The 21193-nt window shown below is 26.8% G+C and overlaps 1 protein-coding gene across 1 annotated transcript; it reads right to left on the bottom strand.

Moving 5' to 3' along the window:
- Nucleotides 1–1148: 1148 nt before the first annotated feature.
- Nucleotides 1149–8890, bottom strand: LOC122272595 (uncharacterized). Its single transcript, XM_071187301.1, has 4 exons — nt 8805–8890; nt 5830–5873; nt 5625–5693; nt 1149–1871 (listed from the first exon to the last, which is right to left on the bottom strand). Exons 1-4 carry the CDS (start codon nt 8840–8842, stop codon nt 1684–1686), a joined length of 339 nt encoding a protein of 112 aa, XP_071043402.1. The 5' UTR covers nt 8843–8890; the 3' UTR covers nt 1149–1683.
- Between the last annotated feature and the right edge of the window lie 12303 nt (nt 8891–21193).

Here is a 21193-nt window from a genome sequence, read left to right as displayed (position 1 = left end):
TACACATTTGTGTTTAAATCTTTAAATTCTATTTATAGAGATTTATAATCTATACAGATTCAGATTATAGATATTATATTAATTAATTTTATCACTCTATTAATCACATTTCTCTTCATACTGGTTGAGATTATCAAAATAAATATTAAATTTGCTCAGTATGTAACAAATATTCATTATGATTATCGGAAATCATTTTCAATATCTTTGTTTTTGCATTTAAAATTTTTGTATTTTGCAAAAAATGTATTTTTTTTATATCTATATGCACTATCTACTAATAATCATTGTATCATTCCTATGTTGATCTCGCAACATGTCGTTATCATTCTTGAAGTAAGACTGATCTAACCTGTAAAAGTGTAGGAAGCGCATTGTTTTGTAGAATAGTCATCTCCACACTATAATTCCACCTCCACCAAACTTTACTGTATCAACCATACATTCTGTCAAAAGTATTCTCCTGGAATAAAAACACTGCCATCGGAATGAAGGAAATTGAATCTTGATTCCCTCATATCCCTGGAAGAGTATCTATAAGGATCTTAAGTTGAAACAGAAGGCATCCTACCTGATAAATGTTCTGGAGGAATACGGGAAAATCCGGAAGTAATGGTCATAAAAAAATGACAAAATTATGCAATGTGAGCCCCAGCCACTACTAAACTTGACCAATTTGTTCTGAAAATTTAAATAATTTGGACCAATCAAAATGCGCTGATAGAAAAATCTTTTTTTTTTTCAGTTTTTTTGTGTTTCTTTTTTTCAATTTTCAATTATTTTTTCCTTTTTGTTTTTTGTTGCTATTTGCTTTTGTTTTCTATATGTCTCAACTTCCAAACTTAACCATTAACCGATAAATGTCTCTTCAAGGGTAAAGGCGCGGGGTTAAATGTTGGTGTGTGACTGTGATTCTTAATTCCTCATTGTAGAAAACCTGTTAAATTAGACTGCTCTGAATTGTGTGGTATTTTTCAAGCGACTTGCGCCAATGCCTTTTTCCTGAAATATGTTTAAGTATGAAGTGTGTTGTAAATTAGGACCGCAGATATCCTCATTTGCATGGGTGCTCAAATACATATTGGTAGATAGTGTATAAATTGCATGCGAAATCGCGTAAGTTATAATTTAATAAACCTTGTGTTTTATTATGAGAATTGTTATATTAACACAATTTAAGGATTCAATAAACAATATTAAGGAATCTGAAAATATTTATTTTAAATAACTGTTTTTGTCGCATTTTGAGCGGCTTTAATTAAACGAGAGTGTTAACTTAGCTTTACTCACAAGAACTCTAAATTTTATGGAAGATAAAAGATAATGTACTTTTGTGTTGGATGAAGCTGCTACAATAACACGAGAACGACTGGAGTAGTCATTTTTATGACAAATGAAATTTATTATGAATATTAGCACCCAGACAATATTTAAAGATTATATTCATACATTGATAACAATGTTTTGATACATCGATTAGGAAGGATTAAAAGAGCTTTGAAACCTTACAAAGAAAGTATTTTTCCACTGCGGCAATAGGAAAACAAATTACAAATTTACAATTCTAAAATTGAACAGCTTTCAATTCTGAATTAAACACGCAGTAATATTCTTAAACCATGGATGAGAAAAATGAAACTTTATATTAACAGCTTGGGAGGTAGTTCATATTAACATCGAGACTTAAAATCCAAAAAAGTGGAAAAACACGATGATCAGGGCCAAAACTATTCCTCCTACCACAATGGTACCTGCAATGAGAAATAGTCTCAATTCCGGATCTCTGCAATAAGAATTTCGTTGAGATCCTTCTTCGTCATCAACTGGTTCCATGGGACTGACTCGAGAAGAGATGAAGTGTCTCGGATTTTCTATAAACAGAAACAATTTATTGTCATTAAACAGAATTCACTTAGAAAGTTTTTTTTTAATGTCTAACCCATGAAAAGTTATTTTAATGCTCCCCTCGCATAAGATTTAAAATATATTATAAAAGTCTATTTGCACTGTAGCAAAGTTTTAAAATTTTTATTTTCCGAAATACTATAATTTGTAAAATTTAACTTTTAATGCAACATACATGTCTTGAATTTGACAGAAGAATCATTTTATTTATTTACATCTTCATTTATTTATTCATTTTGAAGATTCATTTGTTTAGCCATTTTTTTATTTATATATAACTATAGTTGATATTCGATCTTCGCATGGTGGTGAACGAAAGAATTCATAAATCAGCACTGAACAGCACTAAAAAATCGTGCACAAAATTGAAAAACAAAAACTTGCCGATTTTTTAGGCTCTCTTATGTAAATTAGTACCATTTTTCTATTAATTTTGAATTTTAGTACACATTATTTTACTTCAATTATCAGAATCTTCAATTATCAGAATCTTCAATTATCAGAATTAATTATCATTGGCGTCATAAGTAATATAGGTGTTTTTTTACGTTTATCCTTAACGAATTTGTATCAGTTCCCAGTTAGTTGTATAGATTGTATAGATGTGGAATAATATGTTTATCAATTTCCTCAATATATATTTTATAATTATTAATACGAATAACCTTTTTAAGCATTCTAAAATTTATAAATATCTTATATAATGTCTTGCTCTAAAAATAAATTTGTTAATTACTTGTCCACTCGTGTTTCGCAGAATCATTTACCAACTATTTAATTAAACTTTAACATTTCTCAAAATCTTTTTCCTTACGCTACCGAGTATATTATTTTTCCGTTAATATACTAATCAATTGTTTTAGTTATTTAATTTATGTTTTCCTTTAAAGTCAAACATATTTTTCATTATTGTCAAGTTAATACTGAAAATAAACTTAGAATTATTGCCAGTTAGCTAAGAATTAAAATTTGTTAGGAAATTAAAAATATTATGCTGATCAAAATTATTCGATGAGGAACAGCTGATTTTTTACTAAGCATACTTTTTTTTCTAAAGATAAAGATAAAGTTCTGATTGTCTTTTTCTATTGTTTTTTATTTGTTTGAGTAATGAAAAGTAAATGAGAATGTCTGCATAGCAAAAAAAAGCAGTTTGCTTTTTTTAAAGAACAAATAGATATGGACATACAATTTTATTTTGACGTTCAAACTTATTTTTGGCCCTCTAACTTTAAGAACTTTTAAAAGGCATAATATTGAAAACATTTGCTTAAATAGTTGCTAATATTTTTTCTCGACTCTAGCACAACTCAAAAAAATATTGCTATATCAGGAAAATAGCTCATTTTGAATTATTTTTATAAAACAGATATCTCATAGTTTTTTTATAAAGTAAATATCCTGAAATTTTCTGCAAAATCAAAAATATCAAGTATCCGACCCGGGCTGACACTTAATATAAACTGGTTCCTAAATTTTAGAGAACGTGCAAAAAATTCTTTTTTTGTTCTTTCATGAGAGCAATGAGGTAGCAAACATCATTGATGTAATGATCAAAATATTAGGGGGAAAAACAGAAGATTCTGCAGTTTAAATTATAAAAACAGCGAGTCTTAAGCCAATGAGAAAATTCTATTTTTACAATTTCTATCAGGGAAACTCTAATTGAAATTTTTGAAAGAAGCTTAGGATTGAGAGCTGAAATCATCCTTTTTATCTATTCCAAGTTTCACAGTCCAAATTCAGGTAGAATTTCAAGAAGGTATCACATATGACTATAGTTTCTGGCGTTATGAAAGACGCACACAGACTCACCATATTATTATAAATTTTTGATTATTATTTTATTACTACAGATTATCGAAATAAATAAGGGGGTGGTAAATATCAACGCTTAATAGCTTGTTATATAGTTAGAGAGCACGAATTTATAGTTTTTTAATGAAACAATTAGAGAAAGTATAAAAGATTTATTTTCATGTTTTGTAAATAACGAGGTTGATAGGGGAAATTAGCGTATTTTGAGTATGCTAATTAGAATATTAATTTTTCACAATATCAGTTATATAGTTTCAGATTTCAGAATATTATTTTTATGGCATGTGCCTCCTATTTAGAAGGTGGAGTAAAAGAAATTCAAAATACCTTTCCTATCATCATCCTATATAACAAAACCTGTTTATTTCTTTTTCAAAGACAGATGATTATTTTTCAAATCAAGGTAATCATTCACTTAGGATAAACATATAACAAAAAGAGCTTACCTAAAACTACTCTAATTACATATTTTATTAATAAATTTGATGATTTGAAAGTATCAACTTTAAAAAATATAAATAATTAATGAGAAGAAGTTACTGGCATTAGTGAAGCAAGGGGCAAAACCTTCTAGTGTTATTAGAAATGACGGGAAAAAATCAAGTAACTGATGAATCAATTTTGAATTTTTGAATTTTTTATAATTGCATCCAAGTTAGTAATAAGAGCTTTATATATATACATGCACACTCACACACACACACACACACACACACATACACAAACAATGGTGACCATGTGTANTATATGTTCTAAAAACATCAAACAAACACACACACACATATATATATATATTTATGTATATGAAATTTTTTTTATAGCTGTTGTGAGAAAGAATATTCTTATTCCTTCTCAAGTAAGTTGAGCATCTTGCATCAGATAGATACGATCTCCCGATAGGGGAATCGCCTATAAAACAGGCTGTGCAAATGCCTGTGGAGACTGTATGGTAAATTTCAATTTTCACGTGCTTGCAGAGCGATGCGTGTATTCCTTTTTTTACACATTGCACTGAGAGTGCATGTTGTCTACATTATAATTTATATTTTAATAAAACTTTATTTTCCGCTAGTTGTTTGTCTTTTTCAAGTTCAACAATCAACAATTTTCATCATAGTTTGTGTTCTGATCTAAGTTTACCTAAGTTATTAAGACCTAAGGTATATTAAATATTAATACAAAAAATGTAAGAAAATATATCACTTACTTATAAAACATATATATAGACTTACATATATTACATATGTATAGAAACTGTACAATCACACATGCCACACTTGCCTCATACTTCCAAAAATAGTTATTTTATGATTTTTTGAAGCTATGATTTCATGGCTGAGAAATGAGCAAATGTTAAAATTGAAACATAGCTTTAGACCAGTTTAGTCATCAGATTGTCACGTTATTTTCTATATTTTCAGCACGTTTTGAGATAGATTTTTAAATTTTAAAAGAAATATTGAAAAATGCATTTAAAAATTCCTTTTTTTTCAATATTGTAGTTACGTTGCATTATTTCACTTTCAATTGCTCTTGAAATGTGTATCGTAAAAACCTAAATAGCTAAATGCCAGAGATAAACTGTAAATCATCAATTTTATATAGATTCAAACCAAAACAAATGAATTTTAAAAATTTAAGTTAAAATTTAGGCCAGATTTGGTGCATTGAATTGTCACTTCTCGTTTCTTTAATCAGTCATATCTTGCCTTACGCTCATCAAAACTTAAATTACAATATTTTTAGATGCTATTAAAAAGTTTTAAAAAAATTCATTAATTTTCAGAATATAGAATATTTCAACATTGGCTTTCTTCTCAGTATAAAGTCGATATATTGTCATATGCTATGTTTTAAGATTCATAGAAGATTTTTAAAATGTTGATATATAAATGTCTTACCCTGTCGTAATGGAATTTCAGTCTGAAGTGAAGTATAGTGATCTACTATTTGCGCTTCAGGGGAGTTAACTGTAAAAAGTATAGTCAATCACTTTTAATAAATACTAAAGTAAACTTAGTTTAAATTACTTATTATGCCTAAATTAAAACTATATTTAAATAGCCATTAAAAAGAGAGAAAAACGAAAGCAAGTTAAAGATTTACCTGCAGATGTCGCAGGTGTTGATGATAAGTCATCTTCTTGAAGCCTGTAACATTATACTTAAATGTATCAAAAACTAAAGAAACATTCTTTGAATTATATAGTCATCATTAGAAAAATAGGGTAACCTATCTAATGAAAGTATGAGCATTAAGTTATTATAATTCAAGGAAGAGTTAGTGATTCTGTGTTTCCTTTCTAAAGCCAAAACTGTTCATGCTAAGGCTTTCAAGTTTGGATAACGGATTCGAGGGAAAATATTTACCTTCTATCCTAAAAATCCTTATAAAGTTTAGATGTTATAAGAGATGTTGTAATGTTAGATGTCATGATGAGTTAAATAATATAAATGTTATGATTTATACTGGAAACATCTAATCTCTTTCTCGTAGTTCTCAACTTCTCTTTATTATTTTTATTGGTATACGTGTCGGAATGCAATGTCTAATCTCTTATAACTTAATAACCATTTGAGCTGAGGTTGAGATTTGAAATTTTATATCTGACAAAATCAAATACAAATTTCTATTAGTTTGTTCAGGAGAGATGTTTTATTTATGAAGTTTTCGTCTGAGTTTAGCATTAGACATTGTTTTAAATCAAAGTATAGACGAGTCTGTTATGAGTTAATTGCACGTTCGTTAATGATATTTTTCAGAATTTGAAATATCATCATGGATCAACCTTTACACAACCTAATTAATATCTCGAAAGCTCTCTGAAATCGCCTCTTTATTTTGTTTATTATTCGTTTTTTTAAACTTAATTTTATATACTTAAGTATTTAAAAAAAATCATTGAAATAAAGAAAAATGAGTTCTGCTCTACATCTAATAACTTAAAGCAACCAAGAATAATAAGAGTTAAAATCAAGAACTGTTTTGACTAAAATTACTGAAGAAAATTGTACAAAAATCGTTAATAAAAAATGGACAGAATTTATGTTTTAAATTGTCGCAGTACCTACTTCTCAAATTGTGTATTGTTGATTATTTGCATTTTTTCGGTTATTTGCATTATTGAAGAGCTGGCATTCAACACGAGCCATAGCATCATTTACTAAGCTGAAAGACAAAGATTTCGGTAGTTAATCTTTAATGCAATCAGTTGAACCTCAAAAAAAAAGTTTTTTTTTCTGTTTTAATTTAATATCGTAAAGTCTCTGAGAAGATTATGGAACAATTATGAATACAAGGAGTAGAAATATTTATTTACTCTTTCGGTATACTCGTATGCATTTGAGTTTTGTACAAGATTTTGAAGAGTTGCTTCATATAAGTTTATCCTTTTTACCTCGTACCGTATGAATGACGGGTATACTGCAAAAATTACGGATTAAAGTACGGGGACATCTACCAGCACCCAGGATAATTTTTTACCGTAAATTTAATTTTTACCGTGAAATATTCAAAAAAAATCTGACCAAAAAAAATTAGACAAAAATTTGACATACCGTTATTTTTACAGTAATGTTTATTATAAAATAACTGAATTATTGCAGTTAAAGAATTATTACTGCAAAATTATATGGCATAAAATGTTATGGTTAAAAGGAATTTTCAGGTAAAATTAATTTCACGGATGATGCAAGCAGTGTGCCGATACATTTTACCTTAATTTGATCTGGAATCTTTTACAGTTTATTTAGCTAGTATAAAAGTAAATCTCTTAGAATAATAAATAATTTTCGAACGGAAGAAATTCAACATACATCCGATTCTGTATTCTGAAATAAGATTTATACTGTATAATTAACTTTAATGTTCATATATAATTTGAAGGAAAGGATCAGGTGGTATTCCGAAGATTTTAAAAATTTCGTTTAAGAAGTGCACCTATAGATGAAACTAATCACAGAATTTCATGGAGAAATGTTTAGGATTAAAATAAAATTTAAAAAAAACTACATTTTTTTATCAATTTAAAAAAGAAAGTTTGGGAAGGACTTCTTACCATATTAGCAAAAAATGACGTGATTCAGTTACATGAATGTTACTGCAATAAGTTGACAGATTATAATATATTATAGAAAAATATAGAAAATTTATGTAATTTATTAGGACATAAAGTAGAGAAAAAATATAACTCTTTTAATTAGGATGTTTTTCCTGAATGTTTTATCAGAGTTCAAAATTTATTGAATAACTTATCGTACACTTTTATGACACAGCGAATAACATCATACATTTTACAATATAGAACAAATAAATCGAAAAATATTTTTGAATACAGAACAAAAATGTTATCTAAAAATCAAATGTAGTCAAATAGGCCTATAACAAGAATGTAGGGACAGTTTGCGCGTAATCAGAACGATCGAAATTATTAAGCCTGAAATCAAGTATAGTATAGTCTAACCTCGCTAATAACAATAATGTAAGGTTCGACGCAATTCGTTCTCGATCTATAAAAATTATACCCAAATTCATGTTGTTGCTTTATTTATTTTACTGTTCCTCCATTAATTATAAAGAGGAAAAAAACAGTCTTTTTACTAAATTTTTCAGCAATTATGAAGGACGTTACGTATTGACAACTGTTAATACAATTATTTTTATTCCTTTTCAGGAAGGAATTAAAAAATGCATTAACTAAGGTACACAAATTTTTTTTTTTAGTATTTAAGCTAAGGTAAAACAAAAACACTATTTAAAGATGAATGCCTTTTAATGAATGACTACTCAGAAAGATGAGACAGAAAATATCAACGAATGTCTATTAACGAATAACTACTGAGAAAAATGGGAAAACATCAATGAATGACTACTACTATTGGACAGATGACATCTAACCAATGGTTACTCTGTAAGACTATGAGACTGAGAACATCGTTGACAACTCTTAACGATATGTCTAAAAATAACAACATTTGAATTTTACATTTTTAACTTCTGTTTTCGTCAATAACTTCTATTTTAGTACGAAAATCAAACAGTTATACTTCTAAGTATGATATTTTAAATTAAGCAAATCTTACGCCATCGGGCAGCTGGGCTGATTAACTTTGGGCTTCATCTTCACCAGTTGAAATAGTCTCTCTAGTTCTCCAGTTGAATAGTTCTCTTGGGACTAAAATTACAGAAAAATGAATAAATAAATGAACATCACAGAAATACTTTTTTTTAAAAAAAATTTTGGAAACTTGTTTTAGGTTACCTAAAGCATCAACGTAATTCCTACTTTGATTTGAGTAATTATTTCTGAGGTTACCGCTTTCCTATTTGTAAGACCGCTTTTACCTCATGAATAAAAAGAACTCTTAACATACATATATATATATATATATATATTTATATNTAATATATATATATATACAAACTGTTCCTTTACCATTCATTACAGTAGTGCACGTACGTTTAAAAAATTTATTACCACTAGGAAATAGATGCATTTTGCAAAAGATCATATAAGATAAAAGCATTATAAGTCCAATTTAAAATTGTTTGTGGATCACTTTTTGTAGAGCTTATAAATAAATATGAAGAATAAATATGAAGTTTACCGAAATTTGCACTATTTTCTAAAAATCAACTAAGTTTTTGTTATTATTTTACTAAACAACCTGTAAAAAGTGTTATATTCTACAAGATCACATCACAGAAATGAGAATCACTTTATGATGCACGAAATGATATAATGTATTATACTATGATACTTCTTAACTGCATGCTGAAGCTCTTTCAAAGCTTCGCATGAAGACTTCGAAAAAAATTCAAACGTAATTTTACTCAATGTTAGGTTTTTACAAATGCAAAAAAAATGAAAATTAGTTTTTGAAAATTTTGAGTCCAACTCCAAGAAAACATAGAAAAAATCAAAACACACAATTTTTCTAAGAGACAATGACATAATAAAAATATTTTTTATAAAAGGGAATTGTTTTCTCCATTCCTTCATCTTGTATTCCCTCTTCTCATTCTTTACAAATAAGTGAACAATCTATTCAATTGACTACAGAAAACCTATTTAAAATGCTAAATAACCATAACAATTAATTTTTCTGTATTCCTTTCTTGGTTTTCACTAAAAATTAAAACATCAGAATAATTTGAAAAATTAGAAAAAAAAAGAATTATTATTTAAACATATTTGTAATTAAAAGTGATTCTTTGCTTTTGGTAATAAAACTATATTAAAATCAATACCACTTTTTTAATTAAATTTTAGTGCTTTAAAATGTTACTCGAATGATTTGTAAATATTCATATAAAATTGAATTCAATATTTTTCAATTTTTTCTCGTTGAAAATATAAATTTATTAGAGTTTAAATAGTTTTGTAAAAAGGTTTTACTTTTCAAATTCATTAAGGAAGGAATGGGATTTTGTAATTTTTTATGGAAGAGTAACATCAACTTTGCATTTTAGATGATGTTATTGGTTTATATCATCCTTCTTCATTTTACACATTGTAATTTTTCATTTACGAACAAAAGTTTGTTTTCCGAGCCATGAAAGCAAAAATATTAACTTGCATTTTGAGTAACATCACTTGTTAATTTTTTGGTTTGTTTGTTTTGCTTCTCATATATTGCATATGAATGTATTTCTTCCATATTATATGCATTGTTTTTTTTTCAAATTGTGCTTTACTACATGAATAATAATTTTTTTTAAATTTTATCCAGAGAAAAACTCTTACATAAATGTAGGCATGCACTCTGAAAAAACCTTATATTACATTCATGTATATTTTGTTCAGTTTTAATTTAGTTTCATATGGATACAAAAAATATTCATTTTATTTGTGCTATTATTGTTTGTTTGCTTACTGGCAACTCATATTTTCATGCGCATTAGAATTAATTTCAAAAACAGGCTTCATTTCAAAAACAGGTTTCAAATCTAGCACATTTTAGCATTATATTCTAACTAATTCTTTCAATTAACTGTTATTTTGTTAATTGCGTATTATTTTTTGCACGATAAATATAATTTACTTTAAAATATTTTTAGTTTACCTTAACATCAAAAGTAAGTTCAACTATACAGCAAAATGCTTTACACTGTACTTAATATTCTATTAAAAAAGGACTTATTAAAAAAAAAAAACTTTCTATTAAAAAATTATTTCCATTAAAAAAGACCTTTTAGTTGCTGTAATTATAAATCTTACTATTACTAATTTTTTATGCCTTTATACTAAAGCAAATAATTAATAAAATATTTCCCTTTTTTCTGTAAAAATAATTTTATATTTTACTTACAGTACAGTATTTCACTTACAGTACAGTTACTGTACCGTATTTTACTTAAACAAAATTTTAAAATAATACTTAAGGAAAATTTAACCGCAACTGCAATTTAAATGTAAAAAACTGTTACTTGTAACTCACTAACTCTGAAAAAACGTATATATTTCATAGTATTTTTAGCTAACATTGTAATTGATGTAATGTCATTTCCTACACTAGTTACTTACGCAATAAAATTTAAAGTTGATATAAATATTCATGACAAAATCTGCCGAATAGTATATACAATAGATAGTTTTATAACTATTAAAATGGTTCTGAATCAACCTCTAAAGAGTCCCTAAACTTGCTATGTTAACATCAATATTCACTAGATATCAGAGTACTATTTTTTTAAAAAATTTCTCTCTTAAATATTTTATAGGATTTTTTTCTTCTATGCTTCAGAAAATAAAATATTAAGAGTCGCTTAAATAAATATGCTATACTTGCTACTGTCCTTAAAATTCTGAAAACTACTGTTTATTATACTACTAAAAATACTTGTGCTATGCAGAAACAATACTTTAGACTCATTTTTAAATTAAATTTAAAAAAAAAATTTGTTTGTTCACTTAAAATGAAGGAGTGAAAATCACTCAACTTGAGTGGTATTTCACTCTTTCATCTAGAAAAAAGGAGCCTTCTCATCTTGAGAGAAAATCACTCAAGTGAAAGAGTGATACGGAAATCACTCAAGTTTGAGTGAAAAAATTTCACTCAAACATGAGTAATTTTCAGTATCACTTGAGAGGATAGTGTTCACTAAAACTTGAATGATTTTCAATTGTTTTTGATAGATTATATGTATCACTTGATTGGGTCCTTTTAATTTGAATTTCAATCATTTTTCATTCATAATTGGCATCATTTAAGTGTTATTTATTCTCTTTACTTAAGTTTCATTTAAATCACATTTGAATTAAACTAATCGTTTTCAGACTATTCACTGTATCTTTTAATGCCTATCATAAATAAGATGAAAAGAAAAATATTTTTAGCATGTGTAATAGAAATAGTTTATCAGCATTCATTTCTTTTAAATTTCATCAATGGTGTGTTCGGTAATTGATAAGTTTTTTTTTTTAAATTTTAAAACTAGACAGTGATAGTTGATTAAAAAAGTGAAAGCTTAGTAATTCATTTGTATTTCACGATGTGCTGAATATAATTGCAAGATAATACTCTTTAGCGATCGAAAGCTTTGTGACAAACTTAAGCACAAAATTTTAAGTTAAAAATAACTTCTTGTAATAATACAAATGTTTTATTAACAGTTTACCTAATTTTTCATTTCATTTCGGCATTCAAAAAGTAATTAAAGAGACTTCATTAGTACGTTTTATCATACTTAACCATTTCCATCCTAGTTCTTAAGTACATAACTTTGATAATTTTTCTACATTTCATTTTTTTTGGATGGTAACTTTTCAAGTTATTACTTGAATTATTAAAGATTTGCAAAAGTATACTTAAAAAAATATTTTTAGATATTGGTGACAGGTAAGAGCATAGCGTCTTTTTAACAGGGTACCCACTCAATTTCTGAAAAAGGTTCCCTGACTTTTCCAGGTAAATTACAACTAAAATCAAGACCATATTTTATCTATATCATTAAATTTTTCATAAGAAAAATTTTATTCTTTTATTTGAAATGGCAAATATTAGATTTTCTGTGCAAAAAATAATATTATTAAATGAGGATGGAAACATTTCAGATTGACTAAAATGTAAAATATTTTAAACCAATAATTGTAATAAATATAGAATTTTTTAACTCGATTCTCAATAACTAACTACTGTTGCTGACAATTTTAAGTCAGGTTATTTTCCAGATATAAAATAGGCATTCTCCAGGATTGCAATTTGCCCTGACTATTCCTAGAGTTTTGGAGCTAAAATAAATTTCCCTGACAATTTCAGGTTTTCAATGTTTTAATCGTTCATTTGTTTAATTGTAATTTACAAATGAACTGAATGCAATTTAATTGTATTAAAAAACATAATAGTATCTTTGGTAATTTTTAAACATGCTTTTATATAACGTTTATGCATGTGTAACAAAGCTCTAAAAATCACATTAAGTCATCAATAATAATTAGTGAAAATAAGTAGCTTTCATGACAGCAAAATCTTGCAGTTCTTAGTTTTTAATTCTTTATCACTTTATAAAATGTCTTCTCGAAGTAGAGTAGTCAGCATCTTTGCAAAACGAATTGGTGTCTGAAAACTATGATTCAACTGCAAAGGGTTAAGACTTTTAGCAGAAAATGTCATAATGCATTAGTGAATAAGACAACTAAATTACGAGAAAAAAAATATATTTCATTGTATATGTTTATTTATACATATATTCTTTATGTGGTATATAGTAGATTATTTAAGTTTTCTATAGTGTTTTTAGAAGCACCTTTTTCTGCTTATAGAGCATAAATTGACGTAACGATAAGAACATAGAGCTTGATTTACTGAACATTACATTCAAAACAAAGTGACTCTTAAACAAAAAGTCAATTGCTCTTTTGGAGCAATTGTCAACATCTACAATCATCTTATCCAATATAAGAAAATTCTCTGTTTGCTTTTTCCTTTCACAGACGAGCTGTGGGCAATCAATTTTAATTAGCTCTTCATCAAAATTCTCATTTTGCTGAAAAAAAAACATTTACGCATCATGTAGACAGTTTTTAAAACATAAATACTAATTTTGATGCATTCTTTTACTAAAAAACTCCAAATTAATGACTTTCCCCGTCTTTATACTAATAAAATACAAACTGTTCCAGCTAAACATTCGAAATACTTTTAAAATCTTAAAAATTTTTGTAAACTTGAAAAAGACTTTATAGCATATTTTTCATTCGAAAAATACATTATAAAATAAAATTTATATCATTATTAAAATTCAACAATCAAACAGAACAATAAGTCAGAAAAATGCATTTTATATACATCACATTATTTACTCCTTTCACTTTAGTATATAAAACACACTATTATTTATTTATTTATTTCTGTTTAACTCACTGAGCCCCCCCCCCGTCACTGAGAGGGGAAAAAAGATTAAAATCTGCCATTGAAATACACACATTTCAAAAAACTTGACGCAGTAAAAAAAATAAAAATTTAACTTTTTTTAGCTACAACTTTGAAAAATATTTAATAAAATTTTTAAAACAATTTGTTTTAAAACAAATTGTTTTAAAAATTTTTGTTTCAAAGTTTGAAGGAGAAATTGTTTAAAACTGCGCAGAATACAAGTAATTAAAATTGTTCTTTTATACAGGACAAGCGCGGAAATAAATTTAAAAACAATATTCATAATTTTTTGAGGGAATCGTCTAAATTTTAGTTTTTTTCCAATTTAATGAGGAAGAGCATCCTCTTTGATTTGACAAAAATTTATTTATCATACTACACATTTTAAAGTTAATTTTATCATCATTCAGGCTTTTTCTTGATTCGCCTTGAATTTAAAACATTTTACAGCTATCGAAATAAATTTAAAAAAAGAAGTTTTTGCTGTCTCAATCATATGTAACATACTATTTAACCGTAGTGATAATCCTTCAGTTGCGAAATATTTCATTTCCATGTATAGTCAAAATAACAGTACTATTAAAGACCTAGTGGCACATTTACAGTTTTTGCCCTTCATTTTTATATAATTAATAAGAAAATCTATTAAATATGAGTAGTTGAAAATTCGGGCTACTACCCCACGGGGCTCCTACCCCAGTTCAATGACCTCTAGTCTTATCGCTGTGGCGGTATACTCATGGGGCTCCTACCCCAGTTCAATCAAACTATGAAGATAGAGGTTTTTCTGAGATTGTGAGATGCCTTCTTTAGACAAGGTTTTATAGGAAGGAAGATGGTTTTTTTTTAATCTCTTCTTTTGAAAGTGGAAGAATTATTTTTATTTTCCGGACTTAAAAATTTTCCTTAAGCTAGTATATTTTAATTATGTTTTTATATTTTAAATTAATGTGTGAATTATTATTTTCTCATTATAGCATTATAAAAACATTGATTTAATTTCTAAATGAACTCTTCTTTAGAGATTATATTTTTACCAATTTTAAATTATATGTCTAATAATTATAAACTGATGAAATAGCTTCATAGTCAGAATGTTTGTATTTAATTAGTCTAGATAGTAAATATGTAATAATCATTCTAAGAGATAACTATACATATTCAGTTGAATAAAATGGTTTGTGCTTTCATTACTGAAATTAATGTGTGAATTATTACAGGTCCTGGATTTGACAGTGACCGGGCAAGGTTGACTCTGCCTTTCTTCCCTTCAGCGGGTCCATAAATGAGTACATGCTGGGGAACTAAGCACTGGGGGCATCGCGTTTGGCTGACCACCTAACTGGAGCATCTCCTGTTCCCCAGAGCCCAAGGTCAAGAAAACTGAGATGGGCACAGTAGGGCTTCTATGGGCTGTCGCGCTACTGAGTTTAGTTTTAGAATTATTAGACACGTCATTTAAAATTGGTAAAAATATAATCTCTAAAGAAGGGTTCATTTAGAAATTAAATCAATATTATTATAATGCTTTAATTCAAAAATAATAATTCGAACATTATTTAAGTAAAGAAAACATAAACTATTTTTTTCAACTGAATATGTATGGTTATCACTTAGAATGATTATTACATATTTACTATCTTGACTAATTAAATACAAACATTCTGACTATGGAACTATTTCATCAGTTTAGAATTATTAGACATATAATTTAAAATTGGTAAAAATATAATCTCTAAAGAAGAGATCATTTAGAAATTAAATCAATGTTTTTATAATGCTTTAATGAGAAAACAATAATTCGCACATTAATTTAAATAATAAAAGCATAATTAAAATATACTAGCTTGAGGAAAATTTTTAAGTCCGGAAAATAAAAATAATCCTTCCACTTTCAAAAGAAGAGATAAAAATAACATCTTCCTTGCAATGAAACCTTATCTAAAGAGGGCATCTCACAATCTCAGAAAAACCTCGGTCATTACAGTTTGATTGAACTGGGGTTGGAGCCCCATGGGGTAGTAGCCCCTATTTTTAACTACTAATATGGTTTCACCAAGAAATCTTACAGCACATTCTGAAGGGAACTTGTTCTGAATCTGGGTACTATGTGATGACTGGAATATAAGAACAAAATTGTTTTTAATAAATGATATATTTTACAGGGAATCTATAAATGGAGTTTGCCGACCAGGTGGAAGAGCGGGCAGCGTGCCTGACTGTGAAGCCAGTGACAGCGGGATAGAATCCCGCTCAGGGTATGGATGTTTCCCTCTCTGTTGTGTGCTGTGTGAATGTGGCTCACCCTGTAGCAGTATATATACATATATATATATATATATCTANAATATTAAGTATAAAGTATAATTTATAGGATATATACTTTCTTTATAATGCCATTACATATTTCTATTAAAATGAAAAGTTTCAGAGCTTTTTATTCACTTTAGTTTTTTGGGATTTTATGAACTGAAAAATGACAGTTTTCGTGAGAATGACATATATATATATATATAATTCAAATTGAATTCTATCTCGTAATAAATATTATTTTTAATACTGATCCTCTTTCCTTACTATTAATCTGTAACTATTGCGAAAATCTAATTTATTTGTATTTTAAAATACTTTAATTAGCATTGTACTTTTAATTAAATTATGATTCAGCATTTTCAATTTTGCCTCAGAAATTTAACTTGCGGAAAAGTGGTAAGAAATTGTATGCTATCAACAAAAGAAAAATAGTTTGCATAGTGTGATAAATATTTTATGAAGTATGAAAATAGTATTAATTATAAATTCCAATTAAATAAAAGCTAAAACAGGATAAAAACAGAGAAATTAAAAATGCTATTTAATTTTTTAAAATATAATATTTTCCATTTTTTTTAATGATATAATTATAATAAATGCATAGAACATCTGAAGATACAGATTTGAATGAATGGATCTGACAGATGTGAACTTTCATAAATTAAAGACAGTCAACTTTATTAATAGAAAGCAATTTAAATAACAGCAATTATAGACTGCATGAACAATAAATTATTTCGTAAATATCTTTTATAAGAGAAGTATAGAATGATATGAAATTAATTATCCGCAAATGATTTGTACCAAAATTAAACATTAAAAAAAACTGAATCATTTATATAAAGTTATTAAAAATAAAAAAATTAAAACTTTAATATGAGATCGTAAAAGATTCTACTCTTCACTGATATAATATATCACCACATGCTTTGACAAAGATTCTAGCATGGAATCAGATTTTTTTAATATTCCATAATCATCCACATTTAACACTTTCAATTTTAATAAATTTCTCCTGATAAATAATTTAAATGAATAGTATTTTGCTTAAAAACTCAACACATTCTAAATAATAGCAGAGTGTATATAACACATTCTAAATAAAAGTATTTTTAAAAAAGTAGTTTAAAAATAAAACCAATAAAGTATATTTACTTTCCAAAAAGTAAAACAGCGTCTTCTTCAGAAATACAGCTGCTAACCTTATGTAGTTTTAATTCTTCTTAATTCAAAATATCAATAGATATATTCATCAGAAAAAAATTAAACTTAAAATTGAAGTGAGAATATAGCTAATTTAGATCGCTGAACGTAACAATTTTAGTTATTGTTTGCTTTTTAAAATAAAACGATAGAAATTCCAGCTTATAGCTCGCATACAATTAAATAATAAATAAATCACTCAAGTTTGAGCGAAAACCACTCAAGTATTGCTTAAATAAATACCACTCAAGTTCGAGTAAACGCAAAGCAAGAATTTCGCTCAAATATAGGTGACCTCACTCAAGTTGAGATAGAAAAAATTTCACTCTTTTAAGAGTGTATATTTTCCATTTTGCTTAACAAAATATAAATAATTAAAAAATGTATCACGTAAGAAGCAGAAAATGAAACAGAGTAAAAACAGAACAAAACACAGAACATATATATAAATTAATAAATTTACTAAAAACTTCTTTGTAAATTTATATTCTTTCCCTGGGCAATTCCAATATTACCTTTCTTTCATCCATTTTTGGGCCAATCCTTGGTAACTAACAAATAAAACGCGTTTCAGCACTGCAGTACGAAAGCACCATAAAACAAAATTCCTCTATTTACGCTTTTAGCTCCGTTTGGTCTTCTGTTTTCATATTTTGCAATCTGGCAATCTTATTACGAAAATATTTTAAATCTTTCTAGTAAGTTTCCCGTTCATGTAAGCTCATTAGAATTCGCTACTCACTTTACAAATTTCGTTTTGTGTTTTGCTCGGTTTTTTCTTTATTTTTCATTTTCTGTTTTTTACGTTATATATTTTTTACGTTATATATTTTTTACTTAGTGTATTCCATTTTGTTTCATTTTTTAATGCTCCTTACACTATTTTATTGATATATTTTGCTTTAGCTATTTAGATACAATATTAGAAAGCACTCTTTGTTGTGGATATAATCGCGTGAGTTGATGGAGAGATTATATCTTTTAACTTCAGCTCCCAGGTTTTTTCAACTACTTTTTCAATTTCTTTTTATAAATATTTTATTTTAATAATTTTTTCTCCTCCTCTTTTCATTAATCATTAATATTTTCCATATTTTCTCTATATTTTTAACTTATTTTATGAGTTCTATATACTTGCAGCTTATGTGCTGTAAAATAAACTTATTGATTTTCTTAGTTTTTCTTTTTGTCTTTTTTGTATTTATTTATTTGACAAACGAAACAGTCTCTTCGTGAGAAAACTAACTAAGGCCAATAGATGTCGCTCCCNATATATATATATATAATTTAGTGCTAATGAAAATATATTTAAACATTCTACAACGAAGAAAATTATTTTCTAAACTGTGTCAATAAAATGCAAATTAAATAAAAATAAAATTAAAATATAATAGATAATGTACTTAGATTCGAACATTCATTGTACTTATAAATAAGTAATTTTTCAAGAAATATGTGTTCAGAATAAAAGATTTAAGTATGCTTAAAAATGATTAGCTAAATGAAATATGTGCACTAAGTTGGAAGTTGAATTGTTCCCATAAATGAAACATTGATTCACTCAAAAATGAATACTTAAATCAGTAATTAATTTAAAATAGTTTACGAACTTTTATAGAACGCGAAAATGCGTATTTGAATTGAAAATTCCCATAATTGAAAACTTTCATGTACTAAAAAATGAGAACACTCTTTTGTTGCAAAATAAGACAGCAATAATAAACAGTTTCAAACCATTAAATTTCATAATATTTGCAGATATCTTACTTTTTGCTTGCGGATGAATAATATTCAACAAAAGATTAATAAAAATTTACATATATCGTAAAAAACTATAATCGTTTAAATCCGATAAAAGCCCTCAGTTTTCATCGTCAATTTATAATTTTATACCGATCCGACACAATAAAAAACATTAAGACAACAATAAGAAACAATTTTAAACCATTAAATTTTATATTATTTACAGATACCTTACTTTTTTCTTACTGATAAATATCATTTAATAAAAAAGTAATAAAAATTACTTATAAATATCGTTAAAACTAATAACCAATTTTAGCCGATAAAAGACTTAAGTTTTCATCGTCAATTTATAATATTATGCCGATGGGATACAATAAAAAACAATGAGGCAACAATAAGAAACTGTTTTAAACCATTAAATTTTATGTTATGCATAGATGTCTAAATAGATTATAATACTAATACACAGATATTAATACTAATAAATTCCATTCAATGAAAGATGAATAAAAATTTACATATATGGTCAAAAACTATAATCATTTTAAGCCGAAAAAAGCTCTCAGTTTACCTCGTCTATTTATAATGTTATGGAGTCATGGCGCAATAAAAAACAATAAGACAACAATAAAAAACAGTTTTAACCCGTTAAATTTTATGTTGCATAAGGATATCTTACTTTTTTTCTGACAAATACCATTCAATAAAAGATTAATAAAAATTTACTTATAAATATCGATAAAACCAGAAATATTTTTAAGCAGATAATTCCCCGAAATTTTCCATCGTTAATTAGTAACCTTATGCAGATACAACATAAAAAGGCAACAAAATAAAACAGTTTATATTTTATGTTATACAAAAATATCTTTCTTCCTCCATATTGATAAATATAGTTCAATAACAGATTAATAAAAATTTACTTATAAATATTTTTAAAGCCATTAATAATTTTAAGTTGATAAGCGCCTAAAAGTGTCATCGTTAATAACTAATCTTATGCTGATACGACATAATGAGAAACACAATAAGACAACAATACGAAATAATTTTACACCATTTATTATATTTTATAATATAGGGTAAACTAACCAGTGAAGGAACACTTAAGCTTCGCTTGCCTTTTAAAAAATCATATTAATTTCAAAATTCGTAATTTCAGTTAAATGACAGTGTCAACATATTTGTTACTAATTGCAAATTGTGCAAAAAAAATTTTAGAGAACTTACATAATATTGTTTTAAAGTTTTGGAGGTTCAAATAACAAGTAGTAAGAAGACCCAGTGAAGGAACAGCTCTTACCAGTGAAGGAACACAAAATTGCCCAGTGAAGGAACACTTAATTTTGGTTATTTTTTAATGCTCTTTATGAATTTTTTAGCCATACAAATACAGTCGGACATCTATTTAACGAACTTCCATTCTACGAATTTCCCTATTTTACGAATTTTTTCGAGGAACCAAGAGCATTTTGGAAATTTTTTTGTAAAATAACTTCCATATAGCGAAGTGAATTTTCTATTTAACGAACTTTTCATTGAGATCCAATTTCCCTATTTTCCAAAATATTTCTTAACATTTTAAACTTGTTAAAGCAATTTATGGGGGAAATGACATTAAATTAATTTTCGAAGCCACTGCTTTATGAAATGTATTACTGTTTTGTCTAAAAATTATCTTAGAGAAAGCAGTAAATTCCCTTTCCCTTTTTGTTTGCACTTCAAACGAAAAACTCACTTCAAATTAACGGATTTCATCCGTAGCAATTTAACTTAACGCAAGTGGTAATGTATGTTTAAAATTACTTTTATAATAAATGCAACTATATTTT

Source organism: Parasteatoda tepidariorum, chromosome 1 (genome assembly GCF_043381705.1).
Source record: "Parasteatoda tepidariorum isolate YZ-2023 chromosome 1, CAS_Ptep_4.0, whole genome shotgun sequence".
NCBI lineage: Eukaryota > Metazoa > Arthropoda > Arachnida > Araneae > Theridiidae > Parasteatoda > Parasteatoda tepidariorum.
This window is presented reverse-complemented; position numbering and strand designations above follow the sequence as displayed.